Raw genomic sequence first — 23,260 nt, 5'->3', positions numbered from 1 at the left:
TGTTTTCCATGTCTTTATACCCACTTTTGCACCACAACCCCTGAATAGACTTCCGAATAGTCACTGAATGTTTAGAACTAGACAATGAAAAACAGATACAAGCAACACTTTTAAAATCCACTTTATTTTGCTTTTTTTCATACAGGACTTAAGGCATCTGCACAAGACACACATTTCTTGCAGAGGTTATAAAATTGTTCCTTTTTTTTCACGGGGGGGGGGGGGGGGGGGGAGTCCATTTTTTGTATGCATTGGTCAGGTACCATTTGTTTGTTTTTGTTCCCTAAAACTGTGAAGGCATGAGATATGACCGTTAAACCAGTGTTAAATCAATTAAATATTTACATAGCACAACACATTAAGCTTGTAACACTCACGGGATGGGGTAAAAACACGTCAAAAATAGGACGAACAACACCAGTATTATGTTTGCAAGTGGCTATATACAGGTCCCCTAGTATGAAACGATCATTTCTTCTTAATGGTTTGTAAACTGGTCCCCCCCACGGGGGCAGGCAGATGCTGTGTAAAAGGGGATAACTACTTCAGTACCGAACACTGAAGTGGTTAAAATCAGTTTTGGAAGCACATTGGTATTACGCTACCCTGAATCATGTGCCGTTTACATAATCCTCCTACAACGGTTGCAGTTCCTAGAATAGCAGGTCTGGCCCATTTAAAAATAAAAATGTAAAACCAAAAAAAATTTAAAAAAAATAAAAACCATGTTTTCTATCGGATGTGGGTCGCCCGCTCGCGCTATTTCATGAAGATTCTGAATACCACTCGGCCGAGAAATTTGTCTCTATCGTCCTCGTTCTTCAGGTTGGGAGACCCGTGGACCTTGCACTCCACTACGATTTCGGTGGAGTTATCGACTGGCGTTATTTTGACGGCAACTAGAGGCTGCACGTAATTCACCTGCAGAGGTGGGGAGAGGGGAGTTACAGTTTGTCGCACAACGTTAAAATGACAAGACTAAACTAGTGGGGGGGGGGGGCTAAACTACGAAGAAGAAAAAAATATCAAGGAAAGGAAAGTATCAGTGTGGAAATCCCAAGAAACCTTACACTGCAGAATGCTGCCACATTAGAAATAATCAGTGTGGTAGAATGGGGATATGAAGACCACATACAAAGATTATAGGTATATGTATCTACATCAGTGGTCGTCCAAGTTGCAAACCGCTCAGGAGAACATTGGCCACACCAGGATTTAGGAACAACCTATATTATAGCTGTATAGGAGCTGAATGAACCCGTTATTTATTCATAGAATATTGCTTGGTTAGAGACGAGGAGAAGTTTGAGAACCATCATACACAAGATTAGATCACAAGTGGTTAAAATCCCATGAGAGCAGATGTGGAAGCATGATTTGGTGGATTAATTGGAGAGGTATGAGGGTACTTTCAATTAGTGTAGCAGTGTTTCCCAAGTCCAGTCCTCAGGGAACCCCAACAGGTCAGGTCTTAAGGATATCCCTGCTCCAGCACAGGTGACTCAGTCAAAATGACTGAGCCGCTGATTGACCCACCTGTGATGGAGCAGGGATATCCTTAAGACCTGTCCCAGTGGGGTTCCCTGACGACTGGAGTTGGGAAACCCTGGTGTAGCATAGAAGCTGCTGCTTTTGGAGGTAGGTCACTGCATGCACAATATTTTTGCTTTCACAAAGCAACCTAGATGTGAAATGCTCACCATGCATTGTACATTTTGAAATGTAAAGTATAAAATCAGTGTGTGTTTCACAAGTTCCTAGTGCTGGGTGTCAGTTACACCAATTATTGCTCTGAACAGAGGCCATTCCTCCTACAACTGAAGCAAACTAATTCCAGTGACATGTTTATGGGTGTGATCGATACTCTAGTTGACCCAAATCTGACATCTCTCGTTTTAAGTTAGACGTGAACTTTGATCGTCTTCTAGTTGCTCCCTTTTGTCTGATGTCAAAGTTCGGCAAGTGCTTGTACAACCCCGGTTCCACCTCCCCACCTCCTTTTCTTTACCCTCATCCCACCCAATAAAGATGACTTGATTGACAATTACTTTCAAGAAATTCAATTGGCTGACCACGTGGGAATGCACCTTTACCATGACTATGCCTTCCGTGTCTCACTTTCACTGAACTGTAGACATTTAAGCAGATCAAAAGCCCATCTAGTAAGTGAACAGATTCCTGGACTATAATAAGAATCTCCAGTTTAAGCATTACCTTTGTGATCAACATTTTTGAACCAACTACAGTAGATTTCCCATTATAAAAAGGTTAGCGAAAAATAATATTTTTTTTTTTACTGTCAACACCGTACACACGTCGCAACTTACATGTTTTTGCTTCCCGTAGTATGGATAATACATCAAGTCAATCTTCCCTTTGTCAGGAAAATATTGCAGGTTCACAGAATCTTCCTTCTGCAAAAATAAAATGTGAGCGCTGGTTACGTTAAGTTTATTTATTTTTTTACTGAAGTGGTAGCGTGGATAGAATGTAATGTCGCCCCATTTACCGTACGTACTATTAGTAACAGATAAGTCATCACATTTAGTATATAGACCCATACATACCAGTTTTCCTATTTAGGAATTAATTTCAAGAATATAAGTTATGTATCAAATCTATGGGGCACTTTTAACGTGTTCCCGTTGGTGAATCCTACCCCTATTTCAGGCTGGTGCTTGGTGCGTTTAAGGGCCATGTGGACAGAGCAAAAAACTATGTAACGGGGCCAGGCAGCACACTGCAGACTAATATGCTGCTGGATCCCTCAAGCAGGCAAACATTCTGCAGCAATGTGAAGTGCATACAATGCATTCTCCGATCACTGCCAATGTACGTACAAGTAAACCCACAAATACATCTTGTAGATCTATAACCTGGTGCGAGGCACAAGTCTGCAGCAGAATGTATTATTTATTACCTGTTGCCCCATCTGCCATTTGCTATGTAACCTGGTTAGACAGATCAATAGTTTAAGATGGCAGCGGCTGTGTGTACTCAGCTGCTGTAGTTAATTACAAGGCAATAGGAGCATTTTCACAGCTGCCTGTAAGCAAAATAAACGCATCTAGAAATGGGGCGTCTATAAAATAAGGGGGAAAAGTTGGAGTGGAGTCTAAATAGAGGTGGCCTTGATGCACAGGACGCTGCCCCATGGGGTCCTGTAAACCCCATAGCATAGTGGGGTTTCTATCCATGAATAATTAGGGACATTGTTATTTCACAAGCTGAGTAATACAACTGACTGTTCCTTCTCTGGTTACTGCAAGTGTTTTTATCAGCAACTCTGTGCCTAATGGTTGATGCGTGGAGATCCAACACCACAAAAGGAGGGAGCACAATTTAGGTCCCTATAACTGGGCCCCTTAAGAGTTTTTGTGTAGAAACTAGAGAAATACTAGAACAGCAGGAGAGACGTTACTATGAACACTTAAGAAATTACCCTTTCATTAATTAAATGTAATAGGCAGACTGTACAACACTGGAGAATAGAGTACCGTTTTGGGCACCACTTCATAAAAAAGACATTATGAACTAGAAGTGCAAAGAAGAGCCACCAAATTAATAAAGGGGATGAACAATCAGATTTGAGGAGAAGCTAGCTAAATTAGATTTGTTTACGTTAAAAAATAAATAAAAAAAAAAAAAAAGTGTCTAAGAGGGGATATAATAACTATATACAAATATATTCAGGGAGAATACAAGGATCTTGTGACAACGTGATTGGTGAAAACTGGCGCTAATTAAATACTAGTGATCACTTAAAATACAGTGAATATATAGAACACACATATAGTGATCTTAAAGAAGGTTGTGACTAAAAATAGTGTAATAGTGAAAATATAATATAGGTTGTAACCCCCTGCTCAGACCCTCTGGAAGGGACTGTCTTGACTGGTCCCAGATGATCAAATGATATTTTCTCAACCCAGGGGGAACATGTAGGGAAAAACACAACAAAAAGGAAACACACCTGCTTCCCGTTCACGTCCAGAGGGACCCACCAGACTCTACCTATCCCGCCACTGTACATATCCTACTGACATTCTGTGAGTAGGCAGCATATAGGGGCCAAGCATCATATCTCACACCTGAACAATATTGTCTGCACTTAGTGTGTTTCCTTTTTGTTGTGTTTTTCCCTACATGCTCCCCCTGGGTTGAGAGAATACAAGGATCTTTCAAAAGAACAATTCACCCCAAGGGCAGTACAAAGGATATGGGGTCGTCCCTTAAGGTTGGAGGAAAGGAGATTTCACCAGCAACAAAGGAAAGGGTTCTTTACAGTAAGGACAGTTAACATTTGGAATTCACATTGAGACTGATGGCAGATACAATAGATATCTTTAAAAAAAAAAGTTAAACATCTTTAGAGAAGAATACCAAAGTAAAGTAAAAATGGGAAAGATACTTATCCAGGGAGAAATAAATATCTTCAAAAAAGGTTGGACATCTTTTTAGAAAGGAAAAATATACAGGGATATACCAAATAAGTTAACATGGGAAGGATGTTGATCCAGGGAGAAATCTGATTGCCATTTGAGTCCGGAAGGAATTTATTTTCCCCCTTATGAGACATTATTGGATAATGTTTCAACTGAGGTTTTTGGTTTGCCTTCCACTGGCTCAAAATACTGTAATTATAGGAGAAGCAGGCCATATGTCGTTTAAATGTAGCATTGGTTGAACATATGTATTTTGTAACCACTGGTTTATCCATTTTAACACTTCCAGGGCTGCAGGACAAAGCAACGTATTTGCTGCCGCAGTGTTAATTTATTTATTTATTTTTTAAAACTATTTAACTTGGTTGTAAGAAAGATTTGCCATTCGCAGGCACCATTCAAAAGGAAAGAGTAAAACCAGCAGCAAATGTGAAGACAAGATCTCTCAAGAATTACATTTTTTAATAGCTGATCACTCACCTTGGAAGTACAGTTTATTCTAGGATTCCCTTCAGGCTTTAATCCAATAATCTGAGAAAAACAGAAACAGACCTGGTAAAGCAATACTGGCACAAATTACAGGCACCCGCATACAGCAAAGTCTCAGATACACATTCTGTAACATCAGCATCTTGTGCTACAGATACAAAGGCAGATCTAGAACTCCCTGTTATTGAAAGACATTGCCTTGTATCCCGGCACATTTCTAATCAGGGATCATATCCAATAAGCAGGTTTGCTGCACGAAGGGACTATCCGGTAGCAACAAACACAAGCAGTTATGTCCGGTACTTAAAAAAAAAAAAACATCAAGTAGAGGGAACACAAAAATTAATCTGTATACAGAAGGTTCATCATCCCTCATTTTCCTCTTGTCCGTCATGGTATAACTTCATGCAGCAAGGCCCACTGGAATTTTTATATTTTAATATACACTCCTCCCTCCCCCGTGGGAGGACCTTGAAAAATAACAGATTTAACTGGCTGCAATTAGTTAATTTGTACAAGTGTAGGTATTTTTACAGGATTTAAACTTGATATTAGCAGGGTAACCAAATACCATAAACCTGTAGCTTTAAAAGGGCTGACCGTCAAAAAAAAAAAAATTTGTAAAAGCCCTTCAAAACATTTACCAAGCAAACTAACAAAAAGGATATAGATGGCACCTACATTTAACACCAAAAAAAAAAAAAAAAAAAAGTCTCAATTGCCCAGTTAATGAGTAGTTAACACGTCTTGCAGGTTGCAGACCCGGCTATACAAACAGACCAGACTTTGGTCAGAATATGAAGGGTCACACTTACTCTGTTCATCTTTACGATGACACAGGGGGTTCCTTCGGTGTACCCAAAGTTGGGATCGTCAATGCCAGAGCACGGTCCCAGCGCGGTCCTGTTAAACGGGCAGACTTTCTTCTCTGGGTTATCATCCTGATCGTAATACAGGCCTGGCGAGCACTGATCGTTTTTGACTTGTTTAGAATCCTCGTATGCTAAGGGGGTACAAAAAAAAAAAAAAAACAACAACCGTATAAGCTCCCTGCATGTACCCAATTATATTAACCCCTTCGAAGCCAGGGGCAGCCACACATTTTTTAGTCTCTTGTATTTCACTTTGCCATTCCCCTTCACTACAGCATCAGTTTATTCCTTTTTTGCTCATAAATACCATGTATTAACTTTTAGCGCTATATATATAGAAACGCCATTTGCCACTACACAATTCCCCGAGGAAGGTGCTTTTATGTAACGAAACGCTCAATGCTACTATGACTTCTTTACGTCATAAAAATGACCTTTTTTGCAACCTGTTGAATGTCTTTACTTTTTGACATGCTTGACCCGGCGTTCTTATGACCAGTCTATCTTGACCAGATTTTTTTTGTCTTGGCACCCAGCTTTATTACCGTTACCTATGCAAACCCCAGTTAGAGGCATCCCAAATTGCTGGTTCTGATATTCTAATTTTGCTTATTAACTTCTAGCACCCCATGCCGTGAAGCCACCCTTGCGCAAGAATTTTTTTTTAGCTCCATTTGAAAGATGAATAAAACCTTTAAACCCCAAGGTAGTCACAATTAAATCAAATCTGTGACATTACTTTTTCTTTTCTTATGCTTCTCCCCTGGAGGACAAAAAAGGTAAAATATGTGAACAAGCAACTTTCTGCTCACAAGATGTTTGAAGTGAATACTTTGCAGCCAGTGCAGCTACCCACACAACTCCGCAAGGGTCACCCTGCTCCAGTATATACCGGCTCTAATGCTTCCCTTCAATACCATAAACTGCCAGGCTTCCCAAAAGTTTGATATCTCAAAATACTTCTGCCCAAGGAAAGACATGGACAATAAGGCCCACTCTCCCATTCATTAATCAACCCTGATGCACATGCTTGGCTTAGTGTGTGAGGTGGCAGGCCCTAAAAGTTGACCTGCATGGCGGTGGAGTGGTACAAGGCATCCTGGGGACTCCTTCAATGAGGGCCCTGCTGGGTGGATGTCTCCAGGTTCTAGTTCTCGTCATATTTCCAGCTGGCGGTTTGTCTCCTCCACACTTTGGCTACTTATCCTGGTGACAGGTTCTCCATCACACCACTCCTGAGAGCTCGATGACGCTCATTAGGATGAGCGATTCCCTTTCCCCCGAGCTATATAGATGTTCTCCTCTTTCATTACTCCATCCATCTCCTCCGATTCACACTCACTGGGGCGGACAGCTCTGATACTTTAACATTAACCGTTTCACATACAATGTGAACCAAATTTCAAGGTGCAGTCCCTACAACAACCAAAATGAATCAATCGCAGGAATTTGCTCAATGGATGAAATCTGTGTAATTTACATTTGATATTTTAGGTTTTTTTATGACATAACTATTCAAAATTATTGTTAAAGTTAATTTGCAAACCAATATTGTCCTGATTGTCATGGCGGTTTCAAGTTCTGCTATGCACTGTTTTTTTTTTTTTGCTCCGTGTATGTGTGTTTAACTCCTTGTCAACCTCCTCTCCAACACCAACCTACCCCCCCCCCTTTTAAATTCAATATCTATTCCCACACTAAGCAAAAAAGGACTTTTTTCTTCAAAACCAAAGATGGCAAGCCGAGACTTGGTGAAGGTTTGAATTTCGCCAGTTCACAGTAATTTCACACAAGGGATTAACAGGAGTTTGCGAAGGAAAAGCCCTCATCTTTATTGGCTTCAACAGGGACAGGACAGGTTAAGAAATCAACAGCGGATTACTCACGCAGTAAAAAGGAACTAAGGGTCGTCACGTAGCTGTCATAGGACTTTGGATCATTCTTATTGAAAATTATCTCCAGTCCAGCAGATTTGGGGGAAATCATAAGACCTATAAAAGAAGAAAAGTTTAGGGCATTTTTTTTTGTTTTTTTATTTTAAGTAAAAAACAGCAAGTGCCGGATTCAACATTCCAGAATTGTAAAAGCCGATTTCATGTCATTGGAAAAAAGACCCAAAAGAAAAATCAAAAGGAATTAAAAAAGCCACATATTCAATGCACCAATTTGTAACGAAGATATAGATTTGAACATAATTTCATTAACAAATTTTGCAAGTTAAGGGTACGGTGGTCAGCATAATCCAAATGACTATTTCAAGACGTACAGCACGGGAGGCCAACTCCAGCCTTCGAGGGACTCCAACAGGTCAGGCTTTAAGGAAATCCTTGCTTCCGCACAAGTGGCTCAACCAGTGGCCCAGTCTTTGGCTGAGCCACCTTTGCTGAAGCAGGGATATCCTTAAAACGTGTTCTGTTCGTGGCCCTAGAGAAATGGAGTTGCCCGCCCCTCATGTAGAGTAAAAACGCCATTGCCTGTTCAAATAAATTGGGACAAACATCAAGTTGGAAAGTGGACGGACTAGAATGGCAAAGAGATTTTTTTTTTTTTTTTTTTTTTTTTTTTACACACGTTCCACAGTTATTTACCAACAGCACAGGAGAAGATTCATAAATGGGACATTGAAATATGCAGTTCCCAGAATGGGGGAGGGGAAGAAAAAAAAAATAAAAGAAAAAAATCTGACAGAGCCGTGTGTGTCTGAGCAGCGATGTAATGGTCTCATATGGAATTTCAATGTTGTCAAACTGTGGAGAGCTTTTGTGTGCTACGATCCGGGGGAGAGGTGCGGTGAGAGACTGACGCACAGCTCACAGTAAAATTTGTGTTGGTATGAAAATACGGATTCAAACAAACTAAATTAGCGAAGGCTGTGAATGTCAATTTAGCAGGGAGTTTAAAATCTGCGCGGTAATATTTTTCAATGTGTATTAACCTCTGTTCTGCCAGAGGGGCTGGCCATTCAAGGTATTAATAACTGATATATATTATACATGAACATAAGGCAGTACTGCGTATGACCAGGTGGTTAAGTTGCTGGGTTTAAACCCCCTTTAAGAAACAAAATGGCTGCCAAATCAAAGGTCAATATGAACCTGCAACATCGGTTGTGGCTTGCATTTAGACAACCATTTAAATCCTCTAAAAACCAGGAAGTAATACCAGTAAGTAACTTGGGAGCCGTGAAGTCCTGGCAGCTGAAAATTGAGCGGTTCTTCCCTGGGAGGACCCTCCAGTAATTATCGTGTACAAATTTTTATTTATTTTTTAATTTAAGTGGAGGATTGCTCCTTTAATGCTCTGAATTTTCTGCTGTATAGAATAACGCTACTGTGTTTTGTCATGGATTACAGGTCAACGCAGTCACATCGTTACATTCCGGTCAAGAGCTGGAACATTCATTTTACACAGTGTTTGTGCATTTGATTGAGCCCGATAGTCATCGGTCCAAAGAAAAGAAATCCAAGGTGTACAAAATTTTGTTTTCACTTCTGTACATCTCCCATGGCGTGCACGTATATTTAAAATGCTATGAAAGGGTGCCTGCCTTTTTATTGTCACATTCAACTAGCCTATTCTAGTCTCTTGTCCTCTCCAATCTACATTTCAGTAAACAGCTTCATCCCAGACTACAACACTAACAAAATGGGCAGTGTATAAATGTGGTGATCAGTTTTGCAAAAAAAGTTTGTTTGCCATGCCAATTGTGATTAAGGATTTACGTGCCACAAAAATGCGAGGGAATGTTTCTAAATATTGTGCAGGATCCCCCCGCAATAAATTTAAAAAAATATAATTGTGTTGTGGAAACATTTATTGTTGCGCAAATCTATTTCCATTGATTACAAAATATATTTCACATTTGGATTAGGCTGAAAGAAATACCAGATATCAAAAATAAATAAAAAGTAATCAAATACTTCCAGCATTTTGATCGGATACAGACATGGTTACACATACTAAAACCTGTGTATCCGCTGTACGGCTACTAATTTAGGGATTTACTTAGATACATATCCAGGAGCTCTGAAAGGGAGACAAGAAGCATGGAGGATTAAACCAGAAATACATCACACCCCCTCCCCCATGTATAGGAAGCAGGGGGTCTCTGGAGCAGAACCATTAATTTTGGCACCGGGGAGCCCCTGCTTCTTTAGATATTTACCGGAGGTGGTGTCCCCGGTACTGTGCCCTCCAGGGAACACAGAATATAGGTTTAAATATCCACATCTCACAGGCCAATAGGAAGCCCCGGTATCCCTTGCTGCGTTTAATATGAAGTACTGGCAGCACCTTTCCTGGTAAGTATCTTGGGAATGAGGGGGTCCCCGGAGCTGAAATTAACATGGTTCTGCCCTGGGACCCCCTGCCTCCTATACAAACAGGGTGGTCCAGAGGAATCTGCTGCTTTAAGGGTACGGGGCCCTATTTAACAATGGAGATGCAGTCCCGTATAGGACCAAATGCAGTCATGTGTACGATCGGAAGTGATTTGACCCATTTGCCGTCAGAGGGGCCAGCAATCCATTGCACAAGTCCCGTTACCTCCCTGTGCCTTGAAATCAAATAGTAGATTGTAAGCTCTTCAGGACAGGAACACCTTGGGTCTGTAAAATTCTATGTACAGCGCTGTGTAAACTGTTAGTGCTATGAAGGGGATGAGAGGGCAGACATACTAGATTGGTGCTGAACTATGCAAGATTATTTACTAGTCTTCCGGCTGCAAAACGTTTCTATGTTATAAGAGGTACATTCTAATGCCACCTACTGATCTAAAAAAAAAAAAAAGTGTGCGTGCTACCCAAGCATCTGTAAGGGTTTCCCAGGGGACAATGTCAACATGGCCTTGTACAATAAGATCATTAAATGGTTACCTGGAGAAGAAACTCTATCGCGATACTTGGGAACAGAGTCATCCAGTGTTTGCAGCATAACCCACATCGTCAGGGTAAAAAGCCCAGCGAGGAAGCCATAAAATACCAGATAAAACAGTAAGATCAGAGCTGTGGAAACGAGACATGTCAGGCAATTAGATTTTTCAGTAATTATTCAAAAATCACGTTAAAAAAAAAAGTACAGTATGCATTTTTAAAATCACCTGTGTGTGCTCAGAGGCACACTTGAAGGTGCGTTAGCCGGCCCTCTAAACCCCCCACCCCAAAGATGTTTCCTTCATCTTGGCAAACATAAAAAAAGGTTATTTTGGCAATGCAAAGAGGATATGGAGGAACTACTACTTCACAGAAGGGGTAGTGAATTTGTGGAATAACCTCCCAGCAGAGGTGGTAGTGGTTAATACTGTAAGGGAATTCAAACATGCTTGGGACAGACAGAAGGCTAAATCCATAAACTAAAGAAAGCCAAAGATCAAATAGGGTCTGAGGTTTTACAGCAGACAGGAAACTGGGCAGATATATAACTGGGTATCTGCAATACCACTGCATGGGGGGGAGGGGGTTACAGTAACTCCAAAGAATGACTCAATGGCTGGGGGGGAAAAAGCCCAGAAATGCATTGTACATGCTCTCCTGCAGCATATCAATCACTTGTTCTCTGGAGAGGCTTGGAGTGTACTTAAAGTGGCTCTCAGTCACACGCATTGCAAGAACTGGCTCTTATCCTCCATGCTCATTATAAAATACCATATTAGGAAACCTATTATTGTTTGGGGCTGTCCTGCCAAATTATATACATATGGAGCCATCATACAGACAAAACTATTTGTCTTTTTTCTGGAGTCAAAACAATAAAATGGCCATTCCCAGATACGCTAAAACCAAGACATTTTCTCTAGACATGTTAACTTTTTTTTTTTTTTTTTAAATCAGAACCGCAGTCAAATATAAAATCAAGACTTGCTGGTAATTGCAATGCTAACGATTTTCTGCAGTTCTAAAAGCAAATAAGATTAAGATTGTGCCGTTTCTTACACAAATCATAAAAAATACAAAAATAGGCAAGTATAGTTTTAATGGCCACTTCACAATTACTCCAGCCAAACTGCGCAGTGTAAGACGCTTGGAAGAGAGCAGCCATAGCAGATGTCAGAAGAAAGAACGCTGTGTTCATAATTGATTAAATTGCCTTAACTGGGCCCGATACTGCTGCTAGTTTATTTACAAGCTGCCCCATATATTACATATAGGACAGTTATATAAGGGGGTGTGTGTATGCATGCGTGAGCGCTTTACCAAACAGTGTCCTGCTATATCACACATTCCAGTGGCGCATTAGCAGAAGGCGGTTTAGTAAATAGGGGCCATAATCTTTCATTGAGCTTTATTGCAGTCGTTCACAGCATTTCTTTATCAGGGCATTGTGCCGACTTAGAGCATCAAACTTTTCAGGAGTGATTATAAAGGGGAGTACGTGCTGCAGGGGGATGTATCCATTGTATTTCTTTGCACTGGTTATATTTGCTAGGCCCGAGTGTGCCAACTACACCAAAATAGCTTAAAAGTAATTAGCATCTTTATTACAACTGTGAAAGGAAAACGCCGGTATCTGCTTGCGGCGTAAGAACCTTCATACGTAGCGCCATCATTTACATCAGCAAGTGTTTATCAAACGGAACAGCAACATTTAAAAACCGCTTTGTTCATTTAAATACCACTTCTATGCAGATATGTTTATGGGGAAATTAGAGATCAGAGTAGTTTTGTTGACGGCAGGATGAAACGCTTTGCCGCACAGTATATCATGCAGAGCAATGCGCTGCTGGAGTGTGATGGGGGTTAATTCCTTACCATCACAAACCTCCGTGATTCAGGAACGCAGATTCCCACTGGCAGGATTGGCCGATTAAGCGTTTCTCAGACTCTAGTATTATGAGCATGTACAAAAAGCCAAAGAGTCTTATTCATGGTATAAACTATTAACCACATGTTGTAACATGAATGGATCAAGCCACTGACAGGTCTGTGACAAAGGCCACTCCAGCCTATGAATCTTCTCACCTACCATACCCTCTAAAGAAACTACTTTTACTGTGTATCAGCTGTGTGTATTCTAGAGATTTGCCCATAGTTTTATGTACTTTCATATAAAAATAAAATATTTAAAGTTCTCAGGGCTGTATGAATTTGCCTTCAGCTTAGTTTATCTATATTTATTAAAAAATAAATAAAATTAAAAAAAAAAAAAAAAAAACACAACCACACAGGGTGACACTGTACTCATTTACATGTCATTTCCCAGAATCCCTAGCAGCAGAGGAAGCACTAATCAGAGAATGGTGAAAAGCAGGGTTGCAGACCTGTCAGACATCTGAATTTGCTCACAAGTGGATATTTTTATTTTTTATAAAGAATGAATTGAGCAAATTTGACCACTCTGCCGTTTAGGGAATTCAGAAAGGCGGCTCAAGTCCAGTGAGCCAATACGAAGCTGAAAGATCACGAGGATGACATTGTGGCTTCCTATTGGACAGTCGCTTAAAATGTCCGCGAGCAAACACTGGTAACGAAACGGGTAAGTATCTCAGGTGCTGGGGATCCCAAAGGTTAAAATAGCACAGGTTTGCTCCGGCTATAATTCTGTAATACATATATTTTAAAATAGTTCTTTAAGGAATTGCTTCCCCGCAAAGAATTAAAAGTTGGCTATTACTTGGCCAAAATTAGGCAGACAACCCCATGTCCAATTTGAAAGCTTTGTTAAACGAAAATCTATATTACCAACAAAAGGATTAGTCAACTGTACTGCAGTGCAAGAAATCAATTGTATGTACCCGGCGTGGGATGAAGCGGCAGTTACATTATACACCTCAATAAGCGTAAAATGAATAACCCCTTGGGTGCCAGCACAGGGTCAAGACTTGCAAGATAACTGCAAATTTAAAGTATAATCCATTTCATTTTCTGCATTTATTTCGAGAACACAGGAGGCCAGTATTTTAGGGTGGAAAGGTTTGTTCAGTCTTTTTATAGGAGCGCATGTACAACGCACTATTCTACACACCAGTGCACATCTTTAAATACATTAAAAAAATAATAATAAATAAAGCTCACTTAACACTGCAACAGCAAAATTGCCCATAGGTTTAATCCCCTGCGAGTGCGAAATGCACATCGCACCCTGGGGGGGGGGGGGTGTAAGAGAGGAAACCTCCAATGCCACTTCACCCAATTAATAGTGCATGAATAGACTTTTTACGCTTTCTGCAGTGGGGGCAGGGCAAGGCAGGAGAGGTACTGGGAGCCAAGACTCGACCACAGGACGGCGCAGTGCAGCAAACACATCCATACCTTCCCTACAGAGGGCTCTGCAATGAATGCATCTCTCTGCAGTGCGTTTGCAGCCCCTCTGCCACAGAAACATACATCAATACGTTACACTGCAATACGGACTTGACCGCATCTAGACGTCACTGGAAAACAGATTAGCAAATGCTAGAAAATAAAAATATTTTAATCTATAAAAATATTGAACCAGGAAAAGTACATTGAGAGTTTCCTCATTTTAACGCATGTCCTGGGAACACAATAATAAGTTGACACCATTACAAGTTACTGCTACCAAAAAAAAAAAAAAAAAAAAATGTGTTTAAAGTAGGAAACAGCTAAAGTCTTGAAAGAACTAAAACACGAGACAGATTTGAGAGAAGTGTCTGTTCGGTAAGAGAAGGAAGAGCGAACAGGTACTTTACTGAACCTCAGAAACGTAAGCGGGTTTCTGGATGGGGATCTTGGGAGAAGTGTATGGTAGGGATGAAAAGCCTGCTCGGATAATTGGGAAATTTGCCACTAATAGGGTTAATCAAATTGAGCCAGGTTGGATGAGTAAACCGCATACAGATGTTTTAATCAAAATTAAAATGGCACATCTTAATACGTTTTATTCCATCTCAACATTAAATATAGCACAACAATTGTGCAGATAGAAGCTTTCATCCATTACAGGGTAATGAGCAAAATGTAAATAATCCTGGGTTAAACCTCAGTGCCAATGCGTGGTCAGTCAGCAAAATGCACATCAAGCTCTTATTGCATAATCGGCGATTTAAGTGTCACAGCAAATGCCATAAATTGGACTGCAGACCCATCTGGCCATGAGAGGGTTAACGTACAAATAAGTCAGGGTTGAACTGTTCGTACACCAGTTTATTACGTGCACAGGCAAGTGCAGTCCCTGGCAGCGAAGAGGTTAACACAAAGGCGATGAAAGATAGGTTTTAGCCAGACAGAGCAGCCGAATTCATGTGGGTGCTGTAACGGTTTCTGTGACACACCTATTCATCCGACCTACACGCAGAATGAATTAAAAAAAAAAAAAAAGGAGAGAGTGAGGGGGGTGGAGGGGGGGGGGGGGGAAGAGAAGGGGTTGGAGGAAGAGAGACTGAAAACAAGAAAGAAAAACCGCTGATTGTGCTCCGACATCACAAGACCACAGCAGCGGGAATGGAAATTTCCCTACCTCTCCCAGCGAGTGGCAATAACAGCGTCTTATTTCCATTTCAATTGAAGTGAGGAGCCCTGGGACAGGCACAAAGGAAACCAAAACAGACCGCCTCGCCTCCCCTTAACCTCTTATCTGCCAGTGATAGGGTCAAGTCCTTCAGCAGCCTTCAACGCACTGTTTTGTTAACTGGTCAAGTGTTCAGAACCTAAAGACTGATAGCCATGAGACAGGCCCATTCTTTTCCAGTCCAAATTCCCCCAATTTCACCCCAAAAGCCCCAGAAAGCTTACAATCTAATTTTGCATTCTGAGGCACAGTAAGATCACAGGGAGATCAGACAATGGTATTTGAAGTTGGGTTCAAAAGGCAAGCGGTCCTGTCCTATTGCAGTGGTGGCCAACTCCAGTCCTCAGGTGCCACCAACAGTTCAGGATATCCCTGCTTCAGCAGAGGTGGCTCAAATCAGTGGCTCAGGCTTCAACTGAGTCACCTGTGCTGAACCAGGGATATCCTAAAAAAAAACCTGACCTGTTGGTGGCCCTCGAGGTAATGTAACGGTCCTAATCCTCAGCACGTTGGAACTGCTTTAAAAGTTCCTCCTCAGCTAGGTATAAGTATCGGAAAGCAGGAACTAGGGTGATTTTCCTGATCAGTCATGGTTTTCACAGATAGGCTCTCGGCTCTAAATGTGCAACGCTAGTAAACACCTTATGAAACAAGCCCTATCCAGACGCACGATTCACAAATACACGCCTCAAGCATCTCAGATGGATCCATTTAGGAAGGTTTCACCTCTCACATAAAATGCTGTGATATTTTCACCTCCTGCCTGTCAGAGGCCAGCTCTGCACAGGGGGTTAAACCACATTGCAAATATGATTTAATATGACATGCACTGTCGGGGAAGGGATCTTTTATGTTATACTGGCCTTTCTAATTCTTGCATCGATTTCCCAAATTCACACACATCCCCCCCCTGCTCTGTGGTTTTTGTGGTGGGTTAACCCCCTTCAATACCAGGGAGAAATGGGCTCTGTCCCCCCCCCAACCCTGTACAGTACAAGTGACAGCAAGCGAGGATGCAGAGCAAATAGAGCATTTGGATATTAACCACTTTTCTACTGACAGGCGACCGGACTAGATTTGCAAAACAAATCGAATTTTTTTTTAACACCTGTCAACATGAAGTGTGTATTCTCTCTCTTTCTTTTTATCTTTAATAGCATTGGAACCAGGTGGTCTTCGAGCTAAGCTGTATTATTTTCAAATACGGGGACCCACAGGTTCCAGAGATACTTGCAGGTGTAGGTACTGGCGTACACCTGTGTTATTTAAATGGGCATCCAATTATGCACATGACCTGTGCAATTTGGTGGCCATATTTAACTCCAGGAAGGGGAGGAATACACCGGTAGGTACACCAGCAAGTACCTCAGAAACCAGGGTGTCCCTCTAACCCAGGGGTTGACAACCTGCAGCCATGGCTCTTTCCACACCTACATGCGGCTCTCCTCCGTCCGCAGGTTGCTGCCTCTCTCCCTCACTGTGCTGCCGGTAGCTGCAGGGGGGGAGGGAGGGGGAAGCCGGCACTGGTTGGGCCTCTTGTTGCCACTGGGCATCTTCCCAGCTGCTGGCCTGCCTCCTGCACTGTCCCACGTCAGGCCTCTCTGATGCCGGCGCGCACTTGTCACAGAGCGGCCTGACGTGGGACAATGCAGGCGGCGGGCCAGCAGCTGGGGAGATGCCCAGCAGCAACAAGAGGCCCGACCAGCACCACAGAGAGGGAAGAGAGGCAGCAGCAACTCAGGACAGTGCAGGAGAAAGGCGGGCCCAAATTAAGCAAGTCTGTGTGTTTCACATATTTAAAAAAAGGTACAACCTTGTGGCATCTCTTAGGCTGTGGACATTGTACTGCATGCACCAACAAATTCATGTAAGTGCACTAGTTCGTCCGAGCTGCGCGCGTGGCAGATATTTTTTTTCCCCTGCACAAAGCCGCGGCACATTGACATTTGAGTCAATGACGGCGAACTAGCCACGCCTCTCCCTCGCGCAAATGGAGTCCACGAATCAGACGAGAGGCGCTCGAGTCTACGTGCGCTGTCGCGCACACACTATGACCGCAGCCTTACTTTAAAATCAACTTTCAAGCTCTCTTTAGTGAATATCCTTTTATAAATTATTTTATGATCTGTTGTGTGTGTGTGTATGTACACAGAATATTTGTATTCTTTTGAGTTTCTCAAAGTTGGATTTTCAGAAGTAGGTCAAACTTGTTCCTTCTAAAAAACATTACTTGGACAATAAGTAAAAGATTACTGATAATGCGCCTGGAAAGCTTGCGATTAATATGCTTTGCAGAAGATAGCCCCTCGTGTAGTGATATAGATATATTGGGGGGGTAGTGCATGTATGTATTGTGTATTTCTAAATGACAAACTGTTTCGCTCAGAAAAACAATGAAAATAAAATAAGTAAAGGGACTTATTGTGAGATGCATTTTATTCCTTCACATCTTCTTTCCTTTCCCCAATTCTGATTAAAGCACGTTTGTTGTATGTTAAAGCTTATACAGTATATACCTATTAGTGTGCGTACAGTATATGTATGTGTTTGTGGGGGTGTAATATTCATGCATGTGTTGCGGCTCTCTGAATATGTTGTTGGATAAATACATTTTTTTTATAAAATGGCTCTTCCTTGAAAGGTTGCAGACCCCTGCTCTAACCAAAAAAAAACACGGTTCAGCTCTGGAGCAGCCAGAAATGCTGCTTTAATAAGCTCATTTACATTTCCCAGAATCCCTAACTGCAGTGGAAGCATTGTATGCTAGGAAATAACGGTGAAAAGCAGGGTTGCAGACCTGTAAATGTGCTCACAGGGGATTTTTATTTTCTGTATGCTTTAATAAGGCAACTGTAGGGAGAAGTGTATAGAATATTTTAATTTCAGCAACTATATGCACATGACATGGGGGCTGGAATTAAGGATGGGAGGGAGCTGCAGGAACTCCCCCTACCCTCAGGATTTATACATTATGGTTATATATTTTACTGATTACATATGTATAGCACCTCCACTCAAAAAATAGATCCTTCCAGTCTGGCGTGGCGCTTTGTAGTGCAAAAAATTACAATACAGAGCTGTAGTGCAATCTCATCACACATACAAGACGACAGTAAAGGCCTGAAGAGCTTACACTCAAATCAATCTTAGATTATCAAATCAGCACAGGGCAGGTTCCTGGTTACTAGAGATACATGGACGTCCAATATATGTGTAGGATCAATATGGCCGGGAGCATCCTAGTAATAGGATCTTGGGAAGAGCAGAACAATTCCAATAGTATTTCCTGCCAAACACACGGGCAACCAGAGCCAAGAAGGAAGGGGGGGGGGGGGCGGCACAGGGTGGAGAGAAAAATCAGTGCCAGCCCTGGGCAGGGAGCACTTGAGAATTCACCCCTTCACTGCCAGATTGGCAAGCATCAGCAGTAAAGGGTTCACTTGCGCCAATAGTCCAGAGTAGCTCAGCAATAAGAGGACAGCATTGAACGGGCTAATTATGAAGATTCGGCTTGGGGCAGAAAAATGAGCTGCAGAGAAAGGAGTCGCAGGCTTCATCAGTATTAAAAGATGTGAAGAGTTAAACTCATGCCAAGCACCGCACATGAGGGCGACCCGCGAGGGGAGAGATGAATGGATTCAGAGAAAAACCATACAAGACAATCAAGGCTACAGAGGAAAAGATGGAGCTGTGCGTCACTGGCAACATTAAGCCTGGCGCTGCGGGAGGTTGTTTTTCCCCCTCCAGCAGCAATGGGGTTAATCGTTTGTGTTCTTTAAAGCAGCTTTGCCATTGTGAAAGTGACTTCCTCTCCCGCATTGCTAGTCTCTACCCCCACCTCCATACAGAACCAGATTCATTCAATCAAGACAGATCTGCACAGCCATTTATGCGCCAGATCACGGAGCTCAAGCAGAAGCATCCTGTGTTACTGCAGCCTACGTACACCCACCATCCATCCCCCAAATGACAGGGGGGGGGGGGGAGGAGAAGGAGAAAGAGGCAGGGAGGCAAGACACGGGAGTTGAGGGGGTGGGTGGGGGTGAAGATGACCTCCCCCTCCCCCCCCCCCTTGTCTCCCATCTATACACAGGCTATTTTTAGCTTCCATTGCGGCCGATTTCAGAAACCCCCTCCCATCCAATGTGTCACACCAGATAGAGACTTCCCCACCTCTGCCATTGCCCTCCCCTGACAACACGAGCCACAACTCACCCTATGCATCCACAACCTACCATACAATGTCACGCTAACAGACCAGTGCCCATCCTTACCATAAGGGAACAGCGTCGTTAACACCGACCCAGCTTGTATACCAAAAACCTACTGTGAAATACCATAATATGGTGAGAAAAGCACCATCTTATAAATCCCAAACACAGCAATCACTAATATGTCCTAAAATCTAACAGAGGAAAATGTAATTATGAAGAACACCCCACTGCATCTCACATCCCTAAAATCTACAAAGTGACATTACTCTAGCATAAAGAGGGTTGTCTCAAATCTTATACCTCAAATCTGTTAACCTATTGCAATTTTTTTAAGCTGCCCACAATTGTACCCCAAAACCTAGAAAAACAGCATTTATATATCAACAGATACCATTACAGATGTAATGCTATGAATGATGCCATTAATCCTTCGCTGGCAGAGTGGTTTAAAACCCACTAGGCAATGTGCCACTATTACCTCTACATCATAGCACCTCAAAAGTCACAATGCAATGTGCCACTATTCATAGCCTCCCAAAACCCACCATGCAATGTGCCACAATTACCCCTACATCCTAGCACCCCAAAACCCATGTTTATTATAGACAGATCCCATACACCATTAATAGATCCTTCTATACCCCAAATAAAATACGCCCCCACTGGTACCCCACAACCACCTTCTGACCAATCCCATCTCTTCCACACATTTACATACCCCACCACCATTTAGTTTCATCATGACAGAGAGCATCCCCTAAATGCCCTCCCCCAACCATCCTTTCTACCCCCCTCCGGGAATTTTTCACCCCACTAACGGAGCCCCCACCACCCCCTGCCATCATCTCATCCACCTATCCTCCACCAGGGGTCACCCCTGTAAAAGGACATCTCACATCACCTAACTGATTTAATAACCCACCACCCCAACCCACTCCTGTTCCATCATCCTGCCAACAAGCAGAACGTGGTCATATCGTATAAGGAAAAATATATAAACCTCCAGGATGGGTCTGTGTGTCATTAGCAATGCAGCACATCCTGGCCCTACAGTATTATAACTCTAAATCCCCCCCCCCCCCCCACACCATAATCTTCCCTCTGCTGCCCCCCATCCCTGTCCGTGCACCCTGCAAAGAAGACATTGGCAGCCTTCCGATTAAGTCACTGCCCTATTAAGTGGGGGAGTCATCGTCCGGTCCCTTTGCCTCCCCAATTAGATTGCAAGCTCTGTAGGGGCAACAACACATCATAGCCACATCATTGTACAGCGCTACATCCACTGGCTGTGGCACCAGGTTAGCACATTCTGCAATTGAGCTAAAGGGGATGACCACTTAACCCCCTCCGTGTTGGAGGCTCACTACCTTAAACTCATCACTATTAAATATGACATTCAGTTCTTGGCCTCACTCCCCACAATGTACTGCACTGCAGAATGTGGGTGCCATAAAAATAAGATATAGAAAGATGCTCTCCCCACCACCACCACATAACAAAAATTAAGATATGACATTTAACATATTGAAATACTAAGTAATTATAATTAATGTTAAACAAAAAAAATTCACACATATGTATAACCATTATGAGACATGTCTGTATGATAATGTATTGATGCCTCAGAGGACAAGCCCTGCTGTCGTGTGAGAGCCGCACCGCAGTAAGTAATAATATATATATAGTGCTGCAGTAATCCATTACACACACATATAGTGCTGCAATAATATACTATATGTCTTTATTTGTATAGCACCATTAATGTACATAGCGCTTCACAGCAGTAATAGTTACAATCATATAAATAAGATATAAATAACAGTATTATATAATATATTGGTGCTGCAGTAATATACATATACATATATATATATATATATATATATATATATATATATATGTGCTGCAGTTATATATATTGCACACAATGATGCTGCAGCACTGTGTATACACACACCCGAGTGATGCTGCGCTGCTTGTGTCCCCCCATTGAAGCCCGGCTCTCACCCCAGCTGGTCGCCGTGCGGCCCAGGAACTCGCCGCTCCGCGGGTTGTAGATGAACTTCTTCCAGTCGGACGGCTCCGAGGTCTTGCCTTCCTCCTTGGCCATGCTGTGTGTGTGAGGGCAAGCAGTGCGTGAGGGCGGTGAGGCCGGGCGGGGTGCAGTGTGTGGAGGAGGAGGAGAAGGGAGCACAGCCTGACCCGTCCCCGCCGCTCTCTACTCTAGGCAGCTGAAACTGCAGCACCACGGAGCCCGGCGCGGTGGAGGAGGGCGGGGCCACCGCCAACCAATGGTAGCCTTCCCGCTGAAAAAGAAGGCGCAGCTTACGCGGGGAGCGGGCCAATGGCGTACGCAGCCGGGGACATGTGTGGGAGGGGACGGAGAGCGCGCTCAGTTTTAGTGCAGGGTCCCTTTGCGCAGGAGGGCGGGGCGGCGCGGGACCGCCCATGAGCCAGCCAATCAGGAGCCAGTACTGCAGAGCCTCGGCGCGTGCTGGGTAACGGCTGCTGCGGGTGACGGGAGCGCGCGCTTGGAGAGTTGCAGCAAAAAAAGTTGACTTCAGGGTGAGCGTGCCCGCTCTGCGCGCGCTCCTGTCTGACAGAGCGCGGGAAGCAATGTCTCTGCCAGTCACGTGTCTGGCACTCCTTACACCTCAGTGTAATTAATGATATCACATTATTATTAGTAGTAGTAGTAGTATTATTACTATCATTATTACTTGTAGTTATATTATTATTATTATTACTGCTAATATTACAGTATTACTATTACTACTATTATAACTATTACTGTTATAACTTGTATTTATATTATTATTACTATCATTACTTATATTTATATTATTATTATTACTGCTACTATTATTATTACAGTATTACTATTACTACTATTATTACTATTACTTGCTCAAAGAACTAGATTGGTCATCACTTGAGTCTAGGCGCAAAGTTCACCTTTCCTGTCTTGCCTTCAAATACTTTCTGGGCAAGTTACCCGCCTACCTGAACAAGCTCCTCACCCCTACCACACGCAGCACTTATCATCTGAGATCTGACTCAGATCTGACTCACTGTTCACTGTCCAGAAAAATCTCGGGCGCCCCCCAGTTTGCGCACCGCTGCTGTAGTCTGATTATTCTTATAAAGCTCCACGTGTCCCCCTGTGTCATGACAGTGACACCGGTGTCACACTTTTTAGTTAAGCTGCTGCCCATGCATTGTGACACATTATAATTGCGCTTGTGTGCGCGTATGTACGAACCTGACATTTCTCTATCTGCACACAAATGGCTGGCGCTGGGAGTACAGAAGTTAATGGGATGTACTACAAAAAAATTATGTTTCCGTGAATCACAAAAGGAGAAACTGCGTCAAAAGCGCCCGCCAAACTCAACTTGGCATAAACCCTAAAATCAACCCAAAATGTATGTGAAGCAGCGCGGATGTTTCAATATATAGTTTTAACAAAATGTATGGTTTTCTTTTATTATTGTATGGCTATTATAAATAACATTACAATAATAATTTACATTTACTAACACTAGTTATACATCAAATATACATAGAATTCTGTTTTTATTTTAATTGTATCAATCAGGTTTTCAACATGATGCGATGCATCAAAAATCATTAAAAACGTAAAATGATGTGTACGGCGCACAGTTTATGAGGGTTTGTATAACCTTTTAGCACTGAAATTGTGCATCACAAAAAAATGGCAAATATATTCTTTATTGTGAAGTTTTCCAATTGTGCTTTTGGGTGAAGTCTTTGC

At 42.4% G+C, this 23,260-nt stretch overlaps 1 protein-coding gene across 1 annotated transcript; it reads right to left on the bottom strand.

Moving 5' to 3' along the window:
- Positions 1-217: 217 nt before the first annotated feature.
- ATP1B3 (ATPase Na+/K+ transporting subunit beta 3) lies at positions 218-21,871 on the bottom strand. Its single transcript, XM_075570225.1, has 7 exons — positions 21,493-21,871; positions 10,681-10,809; positions 7,693-7,797; positions 5,750-5,937; positions 4,926-4,976; positions 2,328-2,414; positions 218-921 (listed from the first exon to the last, which is right to left on the bottom strand). The coding sequence occupies exons 1-7, from the start codon at positions 21,593-21,595 to the stop codon at positions 760-762; spliced, it is 825 nt and encodes a 274-aa protein (XP_075426340.1). The 5' UTR covers positions 21,596-21,871; the 3' UTR covers positions 218-759.
- Between the last annotated feature and the right edge of the window lie 1,389 nt (positions 21,872-23,260).

The sequence above is a fragment of the Ascaphus truei genome, chromosome 14 (assembly GCF_040206685.1).
Source record: "Ascaphus truei isolate aAscTru1 chromosome 14, aAscTru1.hap1, whole genome shotgun sequence".
NCBI lineage: Eukaryota > Metazoa > Chordata > Amphibia > Anura > Ascaphidae > Ascaphus > Ascaphus truei.
The sequence above is the reverse complement of the archived record's forward strand: the minus strand, read 5'-3'. Positions and strand labels throughout refer to the sequence as shown.